The following is a 22,542-nucleotide window of genomic DNA, read 5'->3' as shown; positions in this document are numbered from 1 at the left end:
GGGATTGCAGGGTGTTGGCCCCGATCCCAGCTAACGATCGGCAAAAGCAGGGTTCACACTGGATGGTTCAACAGGGCATTTACTCACTTACTCATGGAGAACATCCATGTTTGCACAAGTAGAACATTTCAGAAATGCCCCCAAGCTCAGCGAGAGAATTTTATCCGAAACTTGCATAACTACCTGTGTGAAGGCTGAATTTTCTGCAGAGCTGCTGTACTGGATCACATTAATTACACAAGGGGCCGTGAGCCGAGTCAAAACACGGTGCTGCCGACATGCCAAGGCCAGAAGTATTCAGAATGGAATCTGAGTTTCGTCCCGGTTTGATAGTTTTATGCCTCTCGTGTTTTATTAAAGCTTCTAAGCATCTGAGACCATTTAGACAAAGCAAATTGCTTCACAGTTCATCAGCTTCCCTTTTGCTGTTATAGGGAGGGTGAAGATATTCAGGCAAGACGAGACAAGCCCGTGTTTGATTGGTTATTAGGAGTCACCAGTCTTCTAGCATAACTAGCCTGCAGCGTGATATCAGGGGTTTTTTTTTTTGTCCTTCTCACGAACGGCTTGCTCTTTATTAAGCTCTAATGCTGTATCTACAGTTTTGTTTGAGTTGGTGCCACTAACCAGGATTTATTACCTCCATGCACATGTGCTGTGGGTTGATTTTTGACTGTGGATCCCGAGCTGTGGCAGGAGGTGCAGGAATCAATGAATCTGCTGTCTACTTTACAGGGGATCAACAGGAGATAATCTCATCTGATCTGTTGTGCTCTAAAGCTGCCTAAATCTGCTGGTTGCCTGACTTTCTCCTCCTCTGCAGAAAACCCAGCGCCCGTCTGCCTGCCTGTCTGTCTCTCTGGGATTTTTTTTTAGATCTTTTTGCTTTAAAGTACTCTGGGTAAATTCTGAAATGTTTCTACTGATCAGTTAACATTAGATATAAGGATTAGTCAGCCTGATTGGCCTTTGAGAAAACAAAAAGGTTCTGAAGAGCACAAAAACTACACATTATTTTAATTGAAATACATGTTTTGAACTTTACTGGTTAGTGTAAGGGAGATGAATTGCAGAAAAAGTGTGATTGATTTTCATTTCCTTTTGGATTATGTTGCCAGAAATATTTTGCGAGAAACATAACAAACTCCAGCATTCAACCAAAAAAATGATTTACTTGGTGCGAGGCCAAGCATGTGTGGCATGAGAGTCGGGAGGAAGTGGTGAGATTTAAACTCTGTAATGGGGCTCTTATCCTCCCCTACTTGTAATGACTAGAGTAGGGATGTTCAGGGGCCAAATGGAGCCCAAGATAATCTTCAGTGCTTTCTTTTTTTTTTATTTATAATTTGCTGCAGCCAAAAAATAAAACAAAAGGATTGAATACGCCCTTTTCTTGACTCTTAAGATCCTAAATCTTCTCTTCGACTATATTTTTCTTCAGAATATTTTTTGCAAAAGCCCATCTGTATGTTTTTTTAGAAATTGCACCTCACTGTATGCTTCGTTAGCAATAAGAGTGCTAGCATTTACAGTGCCACCCTCTGTAAATAATGGAGAAGTGGTAGTTACTTCTGTTAAGTTTCAAGTTAACCTTTCTTAGTAATTTCTTTATTTTGTAATTTAATCCATGGAGTCATATCTGTCAACAGCAGTTCTCTGTTGATATGTATACTCGTCTTGACTTTTCAAGCCCGAGTTGCTCGTTCTGAAAGCTGCTCGCCCATCTGTGTTTTGTGTTGAAAATCCTCTCTGTCATAAGGTCCATACCAGGTTATAAAAAGCCTGAACTGGGGCAGCCAGATAGAACACAGCACTTGCCTTTAATGACATGTTTAGCCTCATAATAGCAGCTGACTCTTTAATTTAGAGGTTAGGGGGATTTAAATTCTGCTGTGTTTTCGCAGACGTCATGGCGTATTTTGGTTTTCTGTAGAAGTGAATTCTCAAGGTCTGTAACAAAACCAGTGTGTAAATAACAAGGCAGCACAGAACATAACATGTTTTTTTTTTAACTAATCTTTATCGCCAGCCTCCAGAATGTCAGAGATGCCAGCCTGCTGTCTCTGAGCTGTCAGAGGCCAGAGGAGGTTTTCCTCTGAATGCTAGTGTAGGTAGTAATCTCTGGACCCATATGAGCCATAATTAGCACTTGTGGAAAACTTCTGGGGCAGCAGTTCCTCAGCTGGGATCTGCAACGCGAGGCTCTGAGTGACACCACATTGTATGTTACATAATTAAAGCCTTAAAATAAGACTGGCTGCCAGCCTCCTCCTTCCTGCCCTTCTCTGGGTCCACACTGAATCACCTCTCTTTGTGTCTGGATGTGAGTGCACATGTGTCAGACTGTTGCTGGGACTGTGAATGGCAGTGTTTTTTTTTTTTTTTGTTTTTTGTTTTTTTAACCCTTCCTATCTAATTACACACTTCTAATGTTCGCCACTGGCTAATCTGCAGTTTTTAAACTCCTCAATCTTCCGCCTCACTGTTTGCGTTGCATGCTTTGACTGGAAGTTGCTTGATTTAAAATGCCTTTGCATCCTGTTAGTTTTATCTATTTTGTCTTTTTATTTGTAGTTGTTAAGCAAAACCAGGATTACGTCATAACAACTGTGGAATGCAGACAGGAAAACATGGACCCCTGATTAGAACCCAATCATGTACGGGTTTTTCTAAAGCAGCTGTCTTGGACACCCCTGGTCTCCCTGCCCTGCACCCTCCCTGGAGGGAGAAGCTGCTCCGTGGCCCTCAGTCACAAGCAGGACTCAGCAGTGCGGATGTAGACAAGCATTTTTGGGGTTGTTTTTTTTTTCCTGAACACCCTGAATTCTTCCTCTCTAGCTTTTGTCCCTCTCCTTGCCCACTTCTAACCTCTCCGCTTGTCATTGTCTTGAGTCCACACTGCCTTGTTTTACATCCTGCAATTGAAAATGCAGGGAAGTCATAGAGGGATATCCGCATAGCACGAGGCGCACAGGCAGACGAGCATGCAAGCATGGGAGTGAGACCACTGAAAGCACTGAGGCAGCAGAAACAGCAGGCGGTGGTTTGTGGCCTCATTGCACTGGCTGTGTGTAGAATAATAGAGCTGGACATGAGTGACAGGTTCGTAAGTGGAACAAAGTGCACTGATGAGTTCCTGGCGGCATCGACAATGGCTTTGAATCACAGATTGTTTTGGAGCTCTCGTCAGTGTTTTGCAGCACAGTGAAGCAGGAAGTGAGGAAGACGGAGATGGTGCGATGGAGCTTTTATTTTCACGTGCCACATTGGTCAGAAGTCAGACTGAAACCCAGATCATTGATGTGGTATACGAATTAGCACGAGTGACTCCACCTTACATTATAAAAACATATTTGAATGACGACACTTTTGAGCTGAAGGCTCTCAAACACGTGATTGTGATAATTCCACCTACGCCAATTTGTCATCCTGCTTACACAATCGGTGAACTTGTAGAGTTAATTTGTGCCTGATTTGACCTGTTAGAGGGGGGGGGGGAAGTGCATGTAGTGACACAAAGGTCTCCCGTGCACATGTTGCACAATAAGTGTATGAAAACACCCCTTAATGCAATCTAAAGGATAACATTTATGGTAACGTGCAAAAGGTTTTTTTGAGTGATATAATGTTACTCATTGCTCATTGCTGGATGATTGACTGCTTTATGAGTGACCAAGACGTGTTCGCTGGATTTCAGTTTTACTGAAGTATCTCCTCCTTTATTTATAAGGAGAATGGAATAACCTCATGATTTTGGCATCTTTATTCTTGTTAGTGAACACAGTTTTAACACCTTCTGTCAGCACTCACAGCTGAACTAAAGTGATCCAGGGGGTTTTCCCAATCGCAAGCAGAGTCAATTCACGTACAAACTGTAACTCTCCAGTTTGTGGAAATAAAAATTTAGTTTATTAACCTCGAGAAATATTTTGGAGTAGTTGTACTGGGGACACTGAAGTAACTTATTGACATTTGTTCGACATGGAAGTTGGCAGGCCGTCGTTCTCGAGTCGAGAAGCATGAGTGCAACTACATGGGCTGTAACCACTGAACAGAGGGCCCGCTTAAGAAATATCAATATCACTTTCATACTGCTTTACATTTACAGTTTTACCGTGTTGTTTCAATCAGAAAATAGGAAAATGAAATGGCTCCGTATTCTCTTTAGAGCCACATTAATCCAATGAAAAAATCCGGCAGGATCTGATTTGCTTCCTGTCTCTGTTAGTTTGTGTTTTTAATCTGACTCTGATGGCTTGGCATGCTCCCATGAACACTTTAAAGTACATTGTACTAAATGACATTTATGTTTGTTGTTCTTCTGAAGTTAATTGGATTTTATGGATGGTATGGCAAGTTTTGACTGTGACGGCAGCCAACCGCTATTTAGTATCACACCCTTAACAGTAATTTATTGTCCTACTTTACTTCATAGTACATATTAACCTGCATCAAGACAATAACTGACATGCAAAGCTATTCTTTATAACAACGGGGAAGGCTTAAGGAAAAGGAAAAGAGTGTTTCTGAGCGAAAAATCCAGACTGTGACAGAGTGGGACTGCTGTATGCGAGAAATGCTCAGCCCTCGGCGAAGGGCCCACGCCGTACCAGGAAGTGAAGAGACTTGCTGGAAAATAGCAGGCATTGTTTTGAAGCAGACTGAGCAGCCTGGAGGTATAACGTGCAGCCCCAGCGGTCTAATGAGAAGCATATTGATTGTCGCGGCTGGCCTGGACTCGGCCGGTCAGCTGATGTCCTGTGATTGTACAGAAAAGCCTGGCCTGCATTTTAAAAGTGGATCTTGTGGGCTCATTGTTCTTCTGTGGCTGTGAACCGTCTCAGTCAGTTCTGTCTGCCTTTGTAACTGGCAGGCTGATGTTGAGATCAGGGTCCTCTGAGGCCATTATTGCTTTGCACTGAAGACAGAGTTTTTTACAATATGCACACTAAAAGTAGTGCCTGTCGGATCAATAATTGCAGAGTTCTTGTGCTTAATTAGAAATTAGATCCACAGTACTGTATATTTACACTTAATTACAATTGATTTTGCCCACATTTACTGTTAGTATAGTCTTTACCACTTTGCACCTTAAACCATTTAATCATACTGTTCTTGACATAGAAGCACCAGATTGTAAAACAGCTTTAATCTTCTCATACAAGAAAATGCACCGATCCTGAAGAGATGAACTATCTGGCTGCCACATTAGTCACCGTGTCTCTGCAGGTGTGTTCACAAGGGAGAGGTTTGGATTGATTTCAAGCAGTTGCTCTCTGGCTGATAAGCACCGCCGTCTGAAACCGAACATGTAATAAACCCTCTTCCAGATGGATTCTAGTGCCGGTTGGTCTGAATGGTCACGTACACATTTCTTCTTAGGCGTCTACAAATGCTGATGCTTTAGCCCCTTGGTTTACTTACAACCAGCCAGTGTAAATGGCTGAGGCATTCAACACACATTCTGACACCATGCTGGATCGTATACACGGTAAACAAAAACCGAGTCGTGCATGCGACAGCAGAACTGTTTATTTCTTCTCTCTTTCTTTTCAATACAATGTTGCACATAACGGCGTCACAGTGCTTCATGCCGTCCACAATAGCTTCCCAGCTCGGCTACAAATGCATATTCCGAATATACCACCATTTGTTTGGGGAAGAAATAAGTGTTCTGAAAGCATGACATTTATTTTTCAAGAAGCGTTGTTACAATAAACAAATAATTCACCAAACTCAGTTCGACATACATTGTTTCATGTTTTATTACAGGACAAATTCATCTAATTTAGAAAAAAAAAAAATGAAGACAAAATGTAAATCACATCTGTTTGTCAGTTTCATAGATTTTATGTTTAATTTCTTCATTCTTTAAAATGTCATGAAAGTTTGTAAAAGTTTAAAAGCTAAATGTACAAATAGTCCTTGACAACATCCTTGAACTAAAATGTACAATTTCTAGCTATTACTCGTACTAGGGCCAATGCAGGGAACATGTTCTAATGGACCAAATCCAAACTGACACAGGTGTTGAAACTGAACTCTTTCTACTCCATGTTTGTTGATATGTTCAACAGAGATGCCTCTGCTACTCTTCTGACTGGTTCACATTTGTGCTTTGATTCCTTGGAGCCTCCTCCTCCTTCTCCTATTTTGCCTTCTTGGAAAGATGCAGACCCATTGCCCAATCTGTTTACCCCAAATATTACAGTGGAGCCAGACAGTGCGAGACGCACCTGTTTTTACTAACTAAAAACTCTTCCTCTGCAGCAGGACTTCTTTTGTAGTCAATACAAGCGTCATTGTGGGTTGTATTGGTTTGTTTGTGTCCTTGCCACCTGTTTCAAGTCTTTCCTGTTCTCTGCTGTACAGCTAAAAAACAAAAAACAGAGAATTGGGTTAAAAAAAAAAAAGACAATTGTCCAGGTTGTCAATGAGCAGCAGAGAGAAAAAAAAATCTTCTGACAGGTCAGTGGTTCACAGGAAATATTGTGGTTGATCAGAACCCAATCAAACTACTGTACTTTGTATTGATTGATGAGCAGTATGTTGCACCGTGGCACACTAAAATGTTTTGGAATAATACTGAAGGCTGTTGTATTCCGTACTTCATCCACCAGGCTGCTGTCAGAAAGTGAAGGTTTTTGGGTTGATAGTCCAGGAGGAGCCAGATGGGGGCATCACTTACCTAGAATTGCTCTCACAGTGAAGACTGGGCTTTCTTTTTCTTTTTTTCCTCTTTTACACCATTGGAAGTTGCTCTTTTGAATGCTGTGACTTGAATGCAGCAAGGATAAGGATAATCATATTTCTTGTGTGGCATTTCAGCATTTTTAGGTGTTGCTTGGAGAACTTCTGTGATTGTGGATACTTTAGAGTTTAGTGATTATTTTTGTCAGTCGTCCTCTTGAGCTGGTTTTTTAGGGCTGACCTCATTGTGTTGTTAATGACAGGTGATGGAGAACTTATAAAAAGAATAAAACAGTTTAGACCTCCTCAGCCTGTTCTTTATTTTCAGGACCTCCCGGGGGTCCCCACTCCCTAGATTGGGAACCGCCGGGGTCTGAGCCATCCCACCCTGCAGGCTCCATGCTACTATTGTCCGCCTGAGAGAGCGGGCGATTTGCAAAATAATGGTGTGTGTGGGCAGAGCCGGGTGGTTTTATCCGTGCGGCAGCGGGAGGATGAGCGGCTCCTCTCCGCGGTAGACCCCCCCTCTCTCTCCCCTCTCTCTCCCCTCTCTCTCCCCTCTCGCGCTCCTCGGCGGTCGGATGCTGGAAGTCCTCGCCGACCAGCGAGCGCGTGACGGCGGCGAGAGCAAAGGGAGAAGGGACGCCGCGCGGAGGGAGGGGAGGAAGGAAGGAAGGAGAAAGGCACAGAGGAGCGTTTTAGGACCAAATCGGGACACATGTTGAGCTGAGAGCCCGCTCCACCTCCACCTCCACCTCCCCCTCTTCTCCTCCCAGATGCGTTTGTTGCCTCAGCCGCTTTCCCGTTACTAATTACTCCGCGGTCGGATTTAAAGGCAGCGGATCTCCTCTCCGGCTCCGACCGCCCGACCGGATCCGGCATCATGGATCTGAGCAAAATAGTAAGTTCCGGGGAGCGACGCCTGCTTGGCGTTTGTCTGCCCGTTTTTGTTTTCCCGTTTTTATTTCCTAGAATGGAAGGGAAATTCACCGAGATCAACAGATACCCGGCGGGTTTGGGGGTGGGGGTGGTGTCCAAGGAGTGCTGAGAGACACACACACACACACACACACACACACACACACACACACACACACACACACACTCTCACACACACACACTGAGTGCGAGCAGGGACTTGTTGTGTGCTGATGTGGTCGTGGGAAGTGAAGCAGACAGTCATTCCAGCGGTGAAGCAGTGTTTTGGTCCACAGGATTCCTCCTAACGCTGCTACATTTTGGTGCAAATAATCCAGATCTGACAAATCCTCAGTGAGCAACATCCAAGTTATCTCACAAGGCAGCTTCAACTAAACACTTCTATTTTTGGGGACATGGTATTCCAAGTTTGTTTATTGTGCTTCCACACACAAAAAAAAAATGTTTTGTCTGGGTCAAGTAAGAACGCAGATCCGTGGGGAAATAATTTCAGGAAGCAGGTATGTGGGAGAAAAAGGGGAAAAAAAAAAAAAAAACTTCTGCAAGGACAGTTTACATGTGCCTTGAATGCCAATTACGGCTTGTATTGAAGTTTGCTGGAGACAGACCGAGAAGGCAGCTCAAACTCTGTTTTAGTGTGTGATTATCGTTTTATTGCACAGATTCACCAGTCGGTGTTATGAATTTTAAGAGCCGGCGTGCAGCCGAGGTTGAAAGCAGGCCGACGGACACCGGTAAAACAATGTGGACTTTATTTCACTTTTGAAGGCTGGACAAACTGTGCATCTGTCTTCCTTGGAGCCGGAGTGCTGTGAATGCTGCGATAGAGGCCAACAGACGGGCTGAGTGTCCGGAGTGTGCTGCTGGAGCAGGTGCACGTCAGACCGGCCTTTCACTGCCAGCACGGATGGGTGGGTGTACTTTAATGGCCCTGGTATAGGTCTTGGGGGGGGGGGCGATGAAAGCACACCCACAGTCCTCATTCCGGTAATCCTTAAAAAAAAAAAATACAGTGGTCTGACAAGTTTGTTGGTAAATCCAGAAAGGAATAATAAGAGATGGTCCATCAGTGATCGCCCCCTTTCATAACCAAAACAGGAGAATCGCTCCCTGTGCTGTGAAATGAAGCTGCTGCCCACATGAAGTCAGCCGGGCCGTGTAGTGCAGACATGGCGTAGGTGTAGTGCTGGAAAACTCTCCTCTAGTGGAAGTCCATTCACCGGCACGCCACAGGTCTTTTCAGAAAGAAGTACTGATGTTCAAGAGGACACAGCAACTATTGTGAAACCTCTGGGCCCCGTCGGCATGGCTTTTGACCTTTCCTACCTGCCTCCGTAGCTTTTTTTGGGCCTGAAGTAGAATCAGAAACAAAGTGCTGCTTGATTCTGCACTTACAGTGGGCTGACTCCACTGTCCGATAACTGCTGCAGGATCAGCGGCGAGCACTGGAGAATGAGACTTGTTGAGGACTTTGATTGCATTGAAGGCCTTTTTTTTTTTTTTTTTTTTTTATCTTTTTGAGCTGACTTTGTTACAGTTCATCACAACACAAGTCGACAGTTAATTTGTCAGGCTAGTTTCCTAAATGATGCTTAACAATCATGCAACTCCACGCGATCCTAAAAGAGACGCACAATGAGATGTAGCCAGCGCTGGCAGAAATAGCTGACAGCTGAGCCGGTGTGAGAGATTTACTGTTTTATTGCTGTGGGATCACTCAGCCATCATCAAGGAACACACACACACACACACACACACACACACACACACACACACACACACAGGGAACCTCTATGATGTTCTGTTGTTTCCAGTGCAGGGGAGATGTGAGCGAGCGCGCTCAGCCCCACAGATGTTTCTTTTATGATGCGCCGTCATGACATCAGCCCGCCAGGATGCGCGGCTTCAGAGCCGAAGGTCCTTCACACAGGGCTGCAGAAAGCCTTCCTGTTGGGAGAAGCTCATAAACCTGCCGTGGGGGTGCGAGTCCGAGAGGTTAATTATCCTGGAGCATGCCTTTGTGTGTGTGCGACTTTAACCAGCTGCTGCCCTCCACCTCTGCCTTCAGCAACAGGAGCCCATTGCTGCGAGGTCACACACACACACACACACACACACACACACACATATGCACACACACTCCTAACATCCTGGAGCTCCATGTTTTCATGCCTTTTTAATGGGCTCTTCAGAGACGTCGTCTCCCCCCTGGGTTTATCTGCATCATTCGATGCTCTGTTGTATTTGAGGTAGGGAGCTTAATGTCTCAGAGTCTTGAATGTGACGGACAGATCCCCTCGACTTGTTGTGATCTTTCTCCACAGCTTAACGACACGTGACGACATAATGGTTTCAAATCAATGTACTTCTAGTAAGGCTGTTAAAACATGACTGCAGTAAGTTTGTAAATTTACCTCCCACGTCTCCCTTTCAGCACATGCCAACAAACAGGAAAACAAATGGCTCCTGTTTTCTCTGCGTTCTTCCGGTCAGTGGAAGTGCGGCCGTCCTCAGAGGGATGTGGAGTGGCTGGAGCGAATGTTCATGTCGGACGCAGCGCTCGAAGTGGTCCTTAAACGAGCAACAGAAGGCTCTGTTCATAGCGCTGACCTTTAGAATCGGGTGGAGTCGCGCTTGGGAAAATGTTTGGGCCCAAAAGCTTTTCCACTTATTATCTGATTCTTGAATGAATCTGTGCAAAGTGCAGTTTCGTGTTGGCGTGGCCTGTGGTGAAGAGAGGGAAGGTGTTTGTGTGAAGAGCATCATGGGTGTTGCTCGCTTTTCAGTATCAAGTGTTATTATTTGGTTGTAAGTGTCAGTAAAGTTATTTTCAAGGAAAGGCTGAATGCCCAGTCTACAGGGAACACAGACGTTACATTCCCAAGCTGTTATTCTTGGACTTTGCCTCTTTTTCTCCTGTAGTCTGTCTTTTAGATGAACTTCTTGATTATATTCAATAAGTGCTTGATTCTGATTACAAACCCATACAGATTATCACTCATCTGCACCTCTGATTTTCAGAAAACAAAACTTTATTACCACAGAAGTTTTGACTACGTATGTAATGCAGTGACAGAGTAGCTTGTGAAGTTAGTGAGGGGTTTATCTCAGGAGCTGGTGGGGAGGAAAAGCTCGACTTCTGTTCATCAGATGGGTCCAAGCTCGTTTAATCTCTTAAGACCTGAGGCCACAACAGCATCTCTTCCTTGGTGGCAGATTTGCGTTCGTGTTACTTTACCATTTAAGGCTGAACGAAATGTTATTGTTGCTCTTTTTCCAGCTGGCATCAGAAGCACGAGGTTTCTGCCCTCCTGGTCCTGGAGAGCTGCATGGTTTCAGTGTGGTCTGACATCTGACGTATCTCATACAGCTGCATCTGAAAGTTGGATTGTTTAAAAATGGGTTAATCCTTATGTCTATCATAGACTTGAACTGAATTTAATGAAACGGTACATAAGAGAGATGGATAGATATTTCAATTTATGTGGTATAATTTCACAAATTGCATTACATTTTAGGGAATAAAAGCAGTCTTCAGTTTTTGATAAACACCTGCAAATTCATTCCTGGACTGTCAACAGGTTGATCCAGGTCTTAATGGGTTGATAAAGGATCTGTATCACAGAGAGAAGAATAATTTGTGGTTTACAGTCTGTAGGTTACTCTTTGATGATGAATTTGCATCGCAGATTGAGGCTTTTAATTATCAACCCTCGTGTCTCTCGCGGGCTCTGCAAGAGTTCACACAAAGACACCTTAAAGGGTCCGGCCGGAAATGTGAGCGGGGCAGACAGAATCGAGTGTTTGGTCTCAGCTGCTGGCTGTCTGGCTCCACTGAGCAAAGTTCCTCGCTGAAGGCGAGGGAGGAGTGGAGCTGGGCATTTTTCAGCATGCAGGAAATGGGCAGTGCAGGGTGTGCCAAGACAGGAAGCCCGACTGATCGCCCGTACCCCCATCCCCTCCGCTGCCAGCGCTTCAGCCACTCTGAAGCCACGCTGCTGCTGCTGCTGCTGCTGCTGCTGCTGCTGCTGCATCTTGGTTATTTTACGGTGCTGCTGCGTTCACAGACGGCACGTTTCCTGTTTTCATTCCTGCCTCCAGTCTCGTCACCGTGCACTGTACTGTGGTGCCGGACAGGTCTCGGCGGCGGCGACACCCTCCTCCGTGTTGTGACATCCAAACCATCAGGCGTTCCTCCTGGTGTCTGAAGCAGAAGTGTGAAGCATGGTTTTATGTAATCTCTGCTGCTGGGAGAAGTAGACACGGAATTGAGCATTGACAGATGGCGTCAGTTTTCACTGTAAAATGGACTCAAGAGAAAATGTTCTTGTCTCCTGTTGGGTTTGGTGAGATTTCTAAAGATAATAACACCTGGTCGATTGAAAGGGTGAAATCACCACACTTGGAGCTCAGTGCTAAGGAGTTATATTTGTGTAAGATACCAAAACTCTGCATCAGTGCAAATGTCTGACAAGATTATTTTCTGGACTTATAATACTGTCCGAACAGCCTGAGATATGCGTCAGTACTCAGGCTTTTTAACTGTTGAGTTTAATGCTTTCTTATATTCCTAATCCTTTTTTTTTTCTTATGTTCACTTTGTCACTGTTTAATCTCTGTCCATATTAGTGCAGTATAGATTTAATCTAGAGGCTTCATCATTAAGGTCTAATAATATAGATCAAATCTCAATGATCGAATGTGTGTTTAATTAATGTCAGCACACAATCAGATGTGCCTCAGTCAAACATTGACTGAGATAAACGCCTTGATGCTGAAGGGTTGACTTGTTCTTCTCATCAATAAGATGGAGATGAGAAAATAGGGGGATTTGACACATGTGAAGCTTTAAAGCGCTGAACAGTCATTGATGAACGGATTCTCCCGGCTCTGTCCTCCTCCGTCCACACTTAAAAATTCAGGATCACATAACCACAGCACTGTTAAACTGTGACAATTACCATCAGTGGCTGCTTGTTTTCTCCGCCGCCATCATTGCGTGGCCGCGCTGAGCCGATGTGCCTTCAGGACGAACATGTCAATCGAATTGCGTCCATTAGTCACATGAATCGGTCCGAGGAGCCACTGAGGATGGAGAAGTGACTGAAATAGTGAAAGCTCTCTCATTTAGCAAGCAGAAGTGTCTGCGCACGCACACACACGTGTGTGTGTATGTGTGCAGTGCTTTGGCCCTTCAGTGGACACAGCCAGGCTGCGATCAGAATATCAATCGCGCTCCCGACAGAGGGCCTGACTGGGGCTTGCCAGGCTTAACTTTACATGCTTCCAGCACTGTATCAATAACTCTTTGTTCAAAGGCAAAGCTGTGGCCTGCAGGATCCTTCTGCCGATGCCAAGAAGCAATAGAAATTATTGAATTGAACTGGCCTCTAATTAATTGAATCCTTATTATGTCTGAGACGAGCCAGAAAATAGATGTTGAGAGCCCCTTGTGGACGCGGCGTCATGCGTGTCTGTCCACACTGACCTCACTAAGGAGGCCTTTCCCCTGGGTTGATCTATTCCCTCCTTCCTCATAATCACCTGCCTCTCACCTCTGATTTGATTTCCCGTCGTCTGACTTCGTCAGCCAGTCCGTGCAGACGCGCTGCGAGCAGCTAATAGGCCATTGATTTACCGATGCCAGCGAGCGGCTACGGCCAACGCCAGGAGTCCGAGGCAGCTGGCACTCTCATTCAACCCCGGCACAAAGTACAACGTCTCACTGTGGCCTAATTGGGTCATCCTCATGTGGGAACTGGTTGCACTGGCGTTCTCTCAATCATCCCTTGATTTTCTTAGAGTTGCTGTTTGAGTGAAGTAAAGGAAAGGTGAATTTGAATGGAGCGCTCTCAGAAAGCACGTGAGTGGGACATCAACATGTACACCAGTTCTGTGTTGTTTTTTTTTTCTGGTCTCCACTTTGAGAGAACAACAGAGTCATGATTTGTTGTTGTAGCCGATAAACAGGAAATGACACAAATGTCACTTCCTTCATTGGCGATGTAGGGCAGATGTGGTCAGTGTACATATGACGTTTTGTGTGAGCTGACATTAAAATAGATGCTGCAACAGAGTCAAACTGAAAAACCTTTGCATTATCGAAAAGGGAAGCAGTGGTAGTTAGTTGCATTGAGTCTCTGGATTGCTAAGTGGATTATATGTGAATTACGTTGGAAAACTGGAAGAAGCCTTATGTCTGGAGGACAGGTATGATATGAAATACTAAATGCAAATGTAAAACTCAAGTGGTGAGAGTTCTTTGTCGGTTGAAATGAGAAAAGGACTTTTGGAGTAGCTGACGATATCCTTTTTGAAATCAAATGATCACAATTAGGTGATTTGTAATTTTAAAATCTTCAATGGACAATTATGTCTGCTCATGCAGTTAGATTTCCACTGATGAAATGATACAAGAATTGATCATTTAAGTTTTTGTTAAAGCGCCTTTCTCAATGATGTGGCAAATAAGTATTAGCTGAAGACACAGAAATCTGCAAAATTATGCTATTTTGAGACACTTCTTCCTGTTGAGTCACTGAATTAGTTTCCACAAATACTGCAAAAATAAAAAAATGTTGCTTGAACTCTTGGCAAATTTATGGCTAAAACTCGTCTGTAGTTCACATGTAAGTCATTCATTACCGTTTAAAAACCGGCACAACATGAAAATGACTCAGTTTTGGCACTTGTGACACTTCTGCACCAAACACTCAGAAGCCGGATAACAGTTGCACAACAGGTGTGTGACACAGTGGAGCATTTTTAACCTTACAAAATATGGGGGCCTCTTCCTCTTCCAGTCATTACGTCATGCGACTTCATGCAGAATGAGCTCGTACAGGAAGCTCATCGTGACATGACGTTCACTGAAGCCGGTAATAGTAGACCTCGCTGTCACGAGCGCCTTAAAACCATCGCTGTCGTTGCATCCTTCAGAGAGAGGCAGAGAAACAGCGCCATGTGCACGGATACAACAAACCAGGCGTCACTGACGCTGTAGTAAATACAGACGGGCGACGCTCGGCTTTGACTGGGGAAACAGCCTGAAGGTCTGAGCATCGTCTTCATTCAGCTCTCCTCTGAGCTGGAGTGTGTGAGCCTCACTGTGTTTGACCTTTACCAAACACACACACACACACACACACACACACACACACACTTGCAGTCTTGGCTCCTGATGCGAAAGAACAGGTGTTGACCTGAAAACGCAGCGTTTTGTGTACAGAAAGCATCACTAACGTTGCTCATTTATCACCCTCGCAGCACGCTGCTCTGCACCGCTGGTAGTTAATTATTCACATTACTTTTCCAAAATGTTGCTCATAAATTAGATTTCTGTGAGCAGAACACTTGTTTGTTCTCTTGGAGCGATTGTGTGTCAGACTAGGTCTGTTGTCGGTGCGGTTAATGTTTCTTTCTGGACAAAATACATATTTAGGCCAAGTATTTGTTAGTTTACAGACATGTTATTGTGAGCACAACAGACGAGACCTGCCAGAGAATCTGTTTGTCCACTGCAGATGTTCTTGCTGAGGGATCTGAATAACCATTGTACTCCTGATCTCTCCGTCTTATCTTCTCTGCCTCATCCCTGTCCTCCGCTGCTCCTCCTCCCGGTGAACTTCCAGGCCCGACTGCTCACATACTGGAAGAGGAGGAGCACGCCCTGGACATCTGTAGGAAGTGAGATTTCGAAACGGGCCTCCCGTCCTCCGCTGACCTCGACCGCCACGCTCGGCCGTCACCACGTTGGTGTATTTACTGAGCGCCGGCGTTTCGGGCGCCGTTTGGCTTGGCCGGTGGAGATGTGCGATTTCCTCCTCGTGTGAGATGTGATACGTCGGACAGATGTTGCTTCACAGCATCTTGTTTTGAAAACCATCTGAAACGACTTAAACTCTGAACGTCTGGAACGCGAAGCAGGAACGTTTTGTGGACTCGTTCATATAGATTTCATCTTCTAACTTCCTGTTTGGCTTCTTGAAGGCACATAAAGAAACTCTTTGACGCCTTTCTCCTAGAACTGGAGCTGTTTTTGGTCCAGATTAGAATACCTCACAAGTGGATATATTGCTGTTGTCTCCTCTGCAGACATTTATTGTTCCCAAGAAAGAATTATGAGCTCTTTGTTTTCAGTGGCTTTTTTTTTTTTTTTTTTTTTAAATAGATGATTTTGAACCCTTGTGTTTTACTTTCAAATTTTACAGAGTATTCATTTTAAAAGGTGTGTTTCTGGTCATTCAGCCAAGATGTTGAAGTGAAACAAGTCTTTTTTTTTTCCCCTTTTAATGACAGGTAAACAGTTTATTATTGTGAGCTGAGAGCACATTTTGGTTAATTCCACAGTGCATTGCATTTCACAGTTGATTTAATTTTCATTATCTTCTTCTGTACTAATTATATGCTTTATATTAGATCGTTTCCAATGAAGTGACTTCAGTGATCCCTGAAAGAGGATCAGGACTGATTTTTCCACATTTCAGAATCCGAAACGTGTAAATTACCACCAGTTTTTGTTAGCTGCCATACTAGCAGAAATTTTCTCAAAGTCTCTCATGAGGTTGCATTTCCTGTCCAGCATTTTCCTGCTCGTCCACTGCAGCTCATCAGAACGAGCTGAAGCTTAAGTCTTTGTCAGATGTTGAGCAGAACTTGGTGATCGTGGTCATTTTCTTTTTTTACATGAATGCCCCCGCTTTTTTAAAATCTCCTCAGCATTTCTCATGTGTCAAAGTGTTCCATCCCGTCTTTAAGGTACTTGCAGCCGAGACGTGGCTTGAACTGACAGTTGTTTGCCTTTGAGGCTGCGGAGCTCCTCAAAAGCAGCGAGGTGCTCGGTCCTCTCAGCTGCTGCTGCTGGCCTTGAATACTAACAGCAGAAAATGGGTCATTCGCCCTTCTCCACAGTCTGCGCCGCTCTTCACGTGGTCGGTGAAGGAAAATCCTAGTTTGAGACAGGTGGAAGGTTGTCGTGTTTTAAAAAAAGAAACATTTGACGGATTTGTGGGCTGATTTCTGTTTCTCTTCCTCTCCTTCTCTTCACAGGCTGTCAGCATCAATAAGGCCATCAACACACAGGAGGTCGCTGTCAAAGAGAAGCATGCCAGGAATATCCTCATATTGTCCGAGTGTGTGTGTGTGTGTGTGAGAGGAAAAAAAAAAGAAGTGATAGGAGAAGAAATGTTTATTTTCATTAGCACGTGTCCCTCCTCGGCTGGAGGGTTATGTTAGTGCAAAATCCAAACAACAAGCTCAGTGTAACGTGTCTGCTGCTGGGCTGGTTTAGTCATGTGAAGAGGCTTTTTTTCCCCTTCTTATTTAATTAAAAACACAAAACACCAATTTGAAATCCTAAAGAGACGGATTATACTTCTTCTTTTAATCTCTTCTATATTAAACAACCATTTGAGTTGTCAAAACGTCAACATGATCACCAGGGTTTCACCTGCTGTAAGAGATGCAACAGTTTTCACTCATAGTTGTCATAATCGTAACTCCTGCACTTATTACTATATCTAAAAAAAAAACCGTCCTCGCAGTGGACCTTGACCGTCCCCGCCACCTTGCATCTTGGGGACCCATCATGAGAAAGGCGCCCACACCTTCTGGGCCGCAGTCAACAGACTCCCTCTGTCCAGCAACGCCGTGCTCTGCTGGAAGTTCTGCCACGTCTTCCACAAGCTGCTGCGAGACGGACACCCAAACGTACGCCACCGTGACCCCACCTGATCCAAAAAAATACTGAACACTCAATCTTCCATCTTTTCAACATTTTCCTTCCTGATCTTGACTTTTTGTTTTCACTCTGTTGTCTTGCAGGTGATAAAGGACTCCATGAGGAACAAAGCAGATTTAACGGACATGAGCAGGATGTGGGTAAGGAAGAAAGCCCATTATTACAGAGCTGCAGCACAGCACAGTCAGTAAATGACATATTTAGTCCATTAAGAAGTAATATTTTCCTGAGCGCCTTTATGGCTTTTTATATTTCCTTTCTTCCTTTAGAGCTGAGTTCAATGTGATTTTACATTTTCTTTAATGGACCCCTGCATATAGCACTACATTTCCCAAGATACTTAACAAAGATGATGAATTGTGCCGAATGCAGATAAAATCGGGAACTGTCCTGATTTTTTTTTGTTGTTGTTGTACTGATAGCTGTATTTCTTTTGTCTGTTTTGATACCCACTGGAAAAAAGACACTTTATCACAACTTTTGTTCTGTTCATTCTGTTGCTGCTGTACAATCTACAAAGAGCACGACCAAACAGACATTTTGTACAGTGAATGACATTCCCCTAAAGGAGATTCTACAGATCTCTTCTTGTTGTAACAAACCTTGATTTCATTGTGAACATTTTGAAGTGTTTAAAAAAAAAAAAAAAAAATCCTGTATTAAACCATATCAAATGAATTTCAGTAAGTTGTAACAATTGAAAATTTTGCTTCTGGTAGTTAATTAGTTTCATTGTTTTATGTCACAGTATCGTTATCAATTCCAAACCCTGCCCCAATACTTTGCTCTCGGTTGAACTGACTGACTGGATCACCGGTTTTGCTGCATGGCCGGAGGATGAATAATTCATCACACTGCTGCCTTTAACAAACTCGCATCAGGCTGTCCAGAAATGCATCGTAGAGGTGTTGGTGTTGCATGAAGGAAGTCGTAAACTGACTGGACTAAGTAGACCTGTAACGTTTTAAGCAGTGAGCCCCGCCTCCTGGTGACCGAACATGTCGTTTTCAGCTCAGCTGCGATTCACAGTGGGTCGTTAGCTCATTAAAAGCGCATTATCAGGCCGAAAAAGCCTCAAACAATTACAATCGAATAAGCCTGTTGCAAATAATCAGCAGCTGAGCAATGAACTTTATATACGGTCGTCACCAATTAACCCATTTTTCTCATAAAAAAAGAAAAACCCTGGCTGGAATGTAGTTGTTCTGTTTTGATCTTAACAAAAAAAATGTTGCAACTTCCTGGAGGAGCTGCTCCGTAACAAACATGTTGAGCACGTTGATGCAAGTGAGGATGTTTCTTCACCCGGTCCACCCTTGTGATGAGATGTTTCGACCGCACTCCGTTTCGTCACAGCTTGTGGTTTTACGCTCCGCGTCTGAAGCTTCTGTGGTGGAGGCTGGGTGGAGGCTCAGTCCCTCGGGTTTTTGGGTGTTTTTTTTTTTTTTTTTGCTGATGCCACTGAGCAGGAGGATACAGGAAGTTTGGTGACTGTGATCGGGGTTGAGGCCTCCCTATCCTGTCGTGTCATGACCGCCAACACTCCCGGGCTCCACGGGAGAGGAAGCGAGAAGCCATCGGCCAAATAGCTGCTGATATTCCGCTTTTGCCTTCCAAGCAGAACGAAGACATTCTCACCGCTCTGAACCTGTAAACTCAGCTGGTTTCTGCTGCTTTTCTCTCAAAACAATAGGAAGACGGTATCCTTGCTGCTGCGATCGAGCTCGGCGTGGCGGCAGAACCGTTCACGTGTTTTCCTTAAAAATATCAAATAATACTCCTTTGCATTGCTGTTACTTTTATTAAAGTGTTGTTATATTCTGCCTTTGATCGTCATTCCTTTGTGTTTCTCCGCCCTCTCTCTCCCCCTCAGGGTCACCTCAGTGAAGGCTATGGGAAGCTGTGCAGCATCTACCTCAAACTGCTCATCACCAAAATGGAGTTTCACATCAAAGTGAGTCTGCCTGGCCTATAAAAACCCAGCGGCGGCCTCCCTCATCCCTCATTATCTTTTGTCTTAGACTCTCCTTTTAGTGCCAGCGCGTCTCTGCGGGGGGGCCTCGTAGAAAATTCCTGCTTCTGCGCTAATGGCCTCTCAAGAATCTGTAATGTAACCTTTTTATGAGACGGCGGAGCTGTGCAGGGACAGAGAGGCAGCGTGTCTGTTCGTGCTGGAGGAAGCAGTTTGGAGTGAATCACCGCGCAGTGATATCTTACCGGAAGGTCCGGGGTCGTCTGAGGACGCTGGGCCAAGATGTGTTCAATTTGTGAACATGAACAATATGTAATTTGTTGTATTTGTTCGTTTTCCTATAACCAAGGAGCATTATACGAACGTACATTTAAACCTGTATTTTCCGACAGAAACACGGCACCGTATTAAATCCACGTTTTGTCCTCTATGAACTCAGGATATGTTTGCCAGGTAATTGATAATTAACCTTCCAGGGAGCAGACAAGCAGGTTGTTTTTGACGCGAACAAGCCTCCAGTGTTTGATCCAGAGATTTGTTGACGTCTCCTTCATGTGGAGGCAGAAAACACACCGTGATCAACAAGGGCAAAGTCTGAGAGCAGCCGGGGGTCCGCACAATAAGTTTACCAAGGAAAAAAAAATCACAGAATTTACTTGAAGTGTCTCAAATTATGTTCCAGTTTTCAGAATGACTGACGTGACTGCTTGCGTTCTTTTGAAACAGGGTGATCTCTTGACTCCTGTTGATAGCTGAAACTTTTTCATTTCATTCTGCTCTTTGGACTAAATTCCCAGATTTGATTGTTTCAGCTTCAAGCTGTGCACAAAAAAAAGATGAAAAAAAATCCCTCTGTTTTTTTTTCCCAAGCAAGAAATTTAACTCAAGTATGGCAAGAAAACCTGTCAAAATTGAACTACAATGTAACTTTAAATGCTTGTTTTAGTGTCGTTTCTTTTATGGCAGAGCCATGAGATTGTGTTTTGTTAAACCTCAATTCAGCGGTGATTAAATGAAATGTGATGTAAATGAAGCCCATTCATCATAAATCTAATGAGTTGCCTTTAATCATTTCTGTCGACTGACTCATAAAAGTTATTAATAATCTGAAATTAAAAGTCAGTAGTTATAAACGGAGATCGTGTTCCCTCAGACTGACGTCAGGACGTCTAAACGTCATGTTTTCCTCTCGTCTTGTTTTCAGAACCCCCGTTTTCCTGGGAACCTTCAGATGTCCAACAGACAGCTTGACGAGGCGGGAGAGAACGACGTTAACAACTTGTAAGTGTGGCCTTGCAGCTGCTGCTGCTGCTGTTATCGAGGAGGGGCGACGGGTCTGGCCCGGTTTCAGAGTTTCAGTCTGGTTCTCTGTAGTCGGGGGACACAGGGGTGGAATGAGCTGAAACACTTCCTGACATTCAGACATGAATCAGCCAAATGAAGCTTTTCATGGAGCTGAAAGTGAAACGACCTAAAAGTTTAGATTATGGTGACAGAGCTTGTGTTTCTTTCCGATTAAAAAGCAAAAAGGCTGAACACTGGTTTCTTACATCAGTGGGTTTTATTCTCTTTGCCTGCATCATTAATCAGCGAGGCTGCAGTGATCTGTTCAGTAACTGACTTTTGACAGTATATTATTCTTCTCTTCTCCTATATGATTCTGACAGATTACTAGAAAGTGGAAAAATTAAAGAAAAAGAGACAAATGTCCCCTTAGAGTGATTCCATCATACAGTCCAGTCACACGGTTGACCAGTGAGTCTCAAATCTGGAAGACGAGCTTCTCGGCACCATCAAATCAACCTGTGAATGTTGAGAACTTCAAGTAAATCACTTTTTAATGAACACAAGCACCAGAAAAGTTTGAGTTTCTGCTGACATCTATGCTTCCATATGCTATCAGTGCCATCGGTCTGCCTTACCTTTTTCACGTCTCCTGTTTACGCCTTTCTTCTTATTGTGCTTTCTTGCAGCTTCCAGTTGACGGTGGAGATGTTCGATTACCTGGAGTGTGAGCTCAACCTCTTCCTGGGTGGTGAGTTATTCTGACCCAGCTGTGCTCATGCAACCACACACACACACACACACACACACACACACACACACACACACACACACACACACACGTATTGCTGAACACGGTGGTACAGTGGACAGGAGGATGTAATTTAATCACAGACGTGAAGTGACGATATGAAGCGTTTCATCAGAGCCTCGCCTCGCCTCGCCTCGCCTGCCTCGGTGAGGCCGTTACACGGTGTACTGTAGCCCCGTTGTTGTCTGGGTGAGTCATCCTGGGTTAATGTGTCTTAAAGTATGGGCCGGGCTAAAAATAGACGGCTGGGATGTGACCAGGAGCTCAGGAGAAATGCGGGAAAAGCTGTGTGCTTTCATTCATGAGTGATCAGGAGGAAATTACATTCGGCTCTTTATTTATCCTGCCCTTCAGTCTGCGTGCTGATGAAGACGTCTCCTCCTCATCCTCCTCCTCCTCCTCCTCCTGTCACCCCATCCTCTCTAGATAACTCACACTCTGCGTTCAACTTTATGTCTTTGTGAGTTCGCTGCTTTCTATTATTTCCGCTGTTGGAACATTTCTTTTTTAACCCCTGAACCAAAAAAAAAAAAAGAAAGAAGTACCTCACATCAGTTGTTTGAGCTTTTCACACCCAAATGTCAAAGCCTGTGACAGCTTCCGCCTCTGGTCTGGTCTGGTGTATTTTAGAAGTATCACGTCATTGAGGGGTGAGGAGGCCAGGCATGAGGTGTGTGTGAGTGTGTGTGTGTGTGTGTGTGTGTGTGTGTGTGTGTGTGTGTGTGTGTGTGTGTGTGTGTGTGTGTGTGTGTGTGTTAGCTGGAGAGGAAACCACGCCTCTGCACTCTACTGGCTCCCAGGGTCTGTTTCGGATGGTGTGAGCAGGCTGGCAGAGGAAATGAAAGACGGCTGTGACGACAGAGGCCGACTTCACACAATCCTGTTAGTGTTTGGGTTGCTGTTCTGCGTTAAACGTATTTCCTGCTTTTAGATATTAATACGAAATATAAGTTGAGCAGGGCCTTGTTTTCCAACCCTTTTGGGTGAATCGAGTCCGAGGAATTGAAGTTAATGGGGAACGCCGCAGCTCAGCTTGATTGACTCATGAAAGATTCATGACGGCTGAGTCTCGTGTGCGATTGTCTCTCGGTGTTTGAATTAAATGTG

General features: G+C 44.3%; 1 protein-coding gene across 3 annotated transcripts in view; it reads left to right on the top strand.

The window, feature by feature from the left end:
* Positions 1–22,542, top strand: part of hip1 (huntingtin interacting protein 1) — a 39,477-nt gene that overhangs the window by 1,493 nt on the left and 15,442 nt on the right. For 2 of the 3 annotated variants that reach the window (XM_030108844.1, XM_030108843.1), the window contains exons 2-7: positions 16,678–16,741; positions 17,195–17,337; positions 17,452–17,508; positions 19,242–19,322; positions 20,545–20,621; positions 21,314–21,375. In XM_030108844.1, coding sequence (XP_029964704.1) covers positions 16,678–16,741; positions 17,195–17,337; positions 17,452–17,508; positions 19,242–19,322; positions 20,545–20,621; positions 21,314–21,375 — 484 coding nt within the window. Of the gene's footprint in view, positions 1–7,265; positions 7,592–16,677; positions 16,742–17,194; positions 17,338–17,451; positions 17,509–19,241; positions 19,323–20,544; positions 20,622–21,313; positions 21,376–22,542 lie in introns of those variants that run through there. The other variant, XM_030108845.1, reaches the window with a different exon arrangement.

This window comes from Salarias fasciatus, chromosome 14, assembly GCF_902148845.1.
Source record: "Salarias fasciatus chromosome 14, fSalaFa1.1, whole genome shotgun sequence".
NCBI classification, from domain to species: domain Eukaryota; kingdom Metazoa; phylum Chordata; class Actinopteri; order Blenniiformes; family Blenniidae; genus Salarias; species Salarias fasciatus.
The sequence above is the reverse complement of the archived record's forward strand: the minus strand, read 5'-3'. Positions and strand labels throughout refer to the sequence as shown.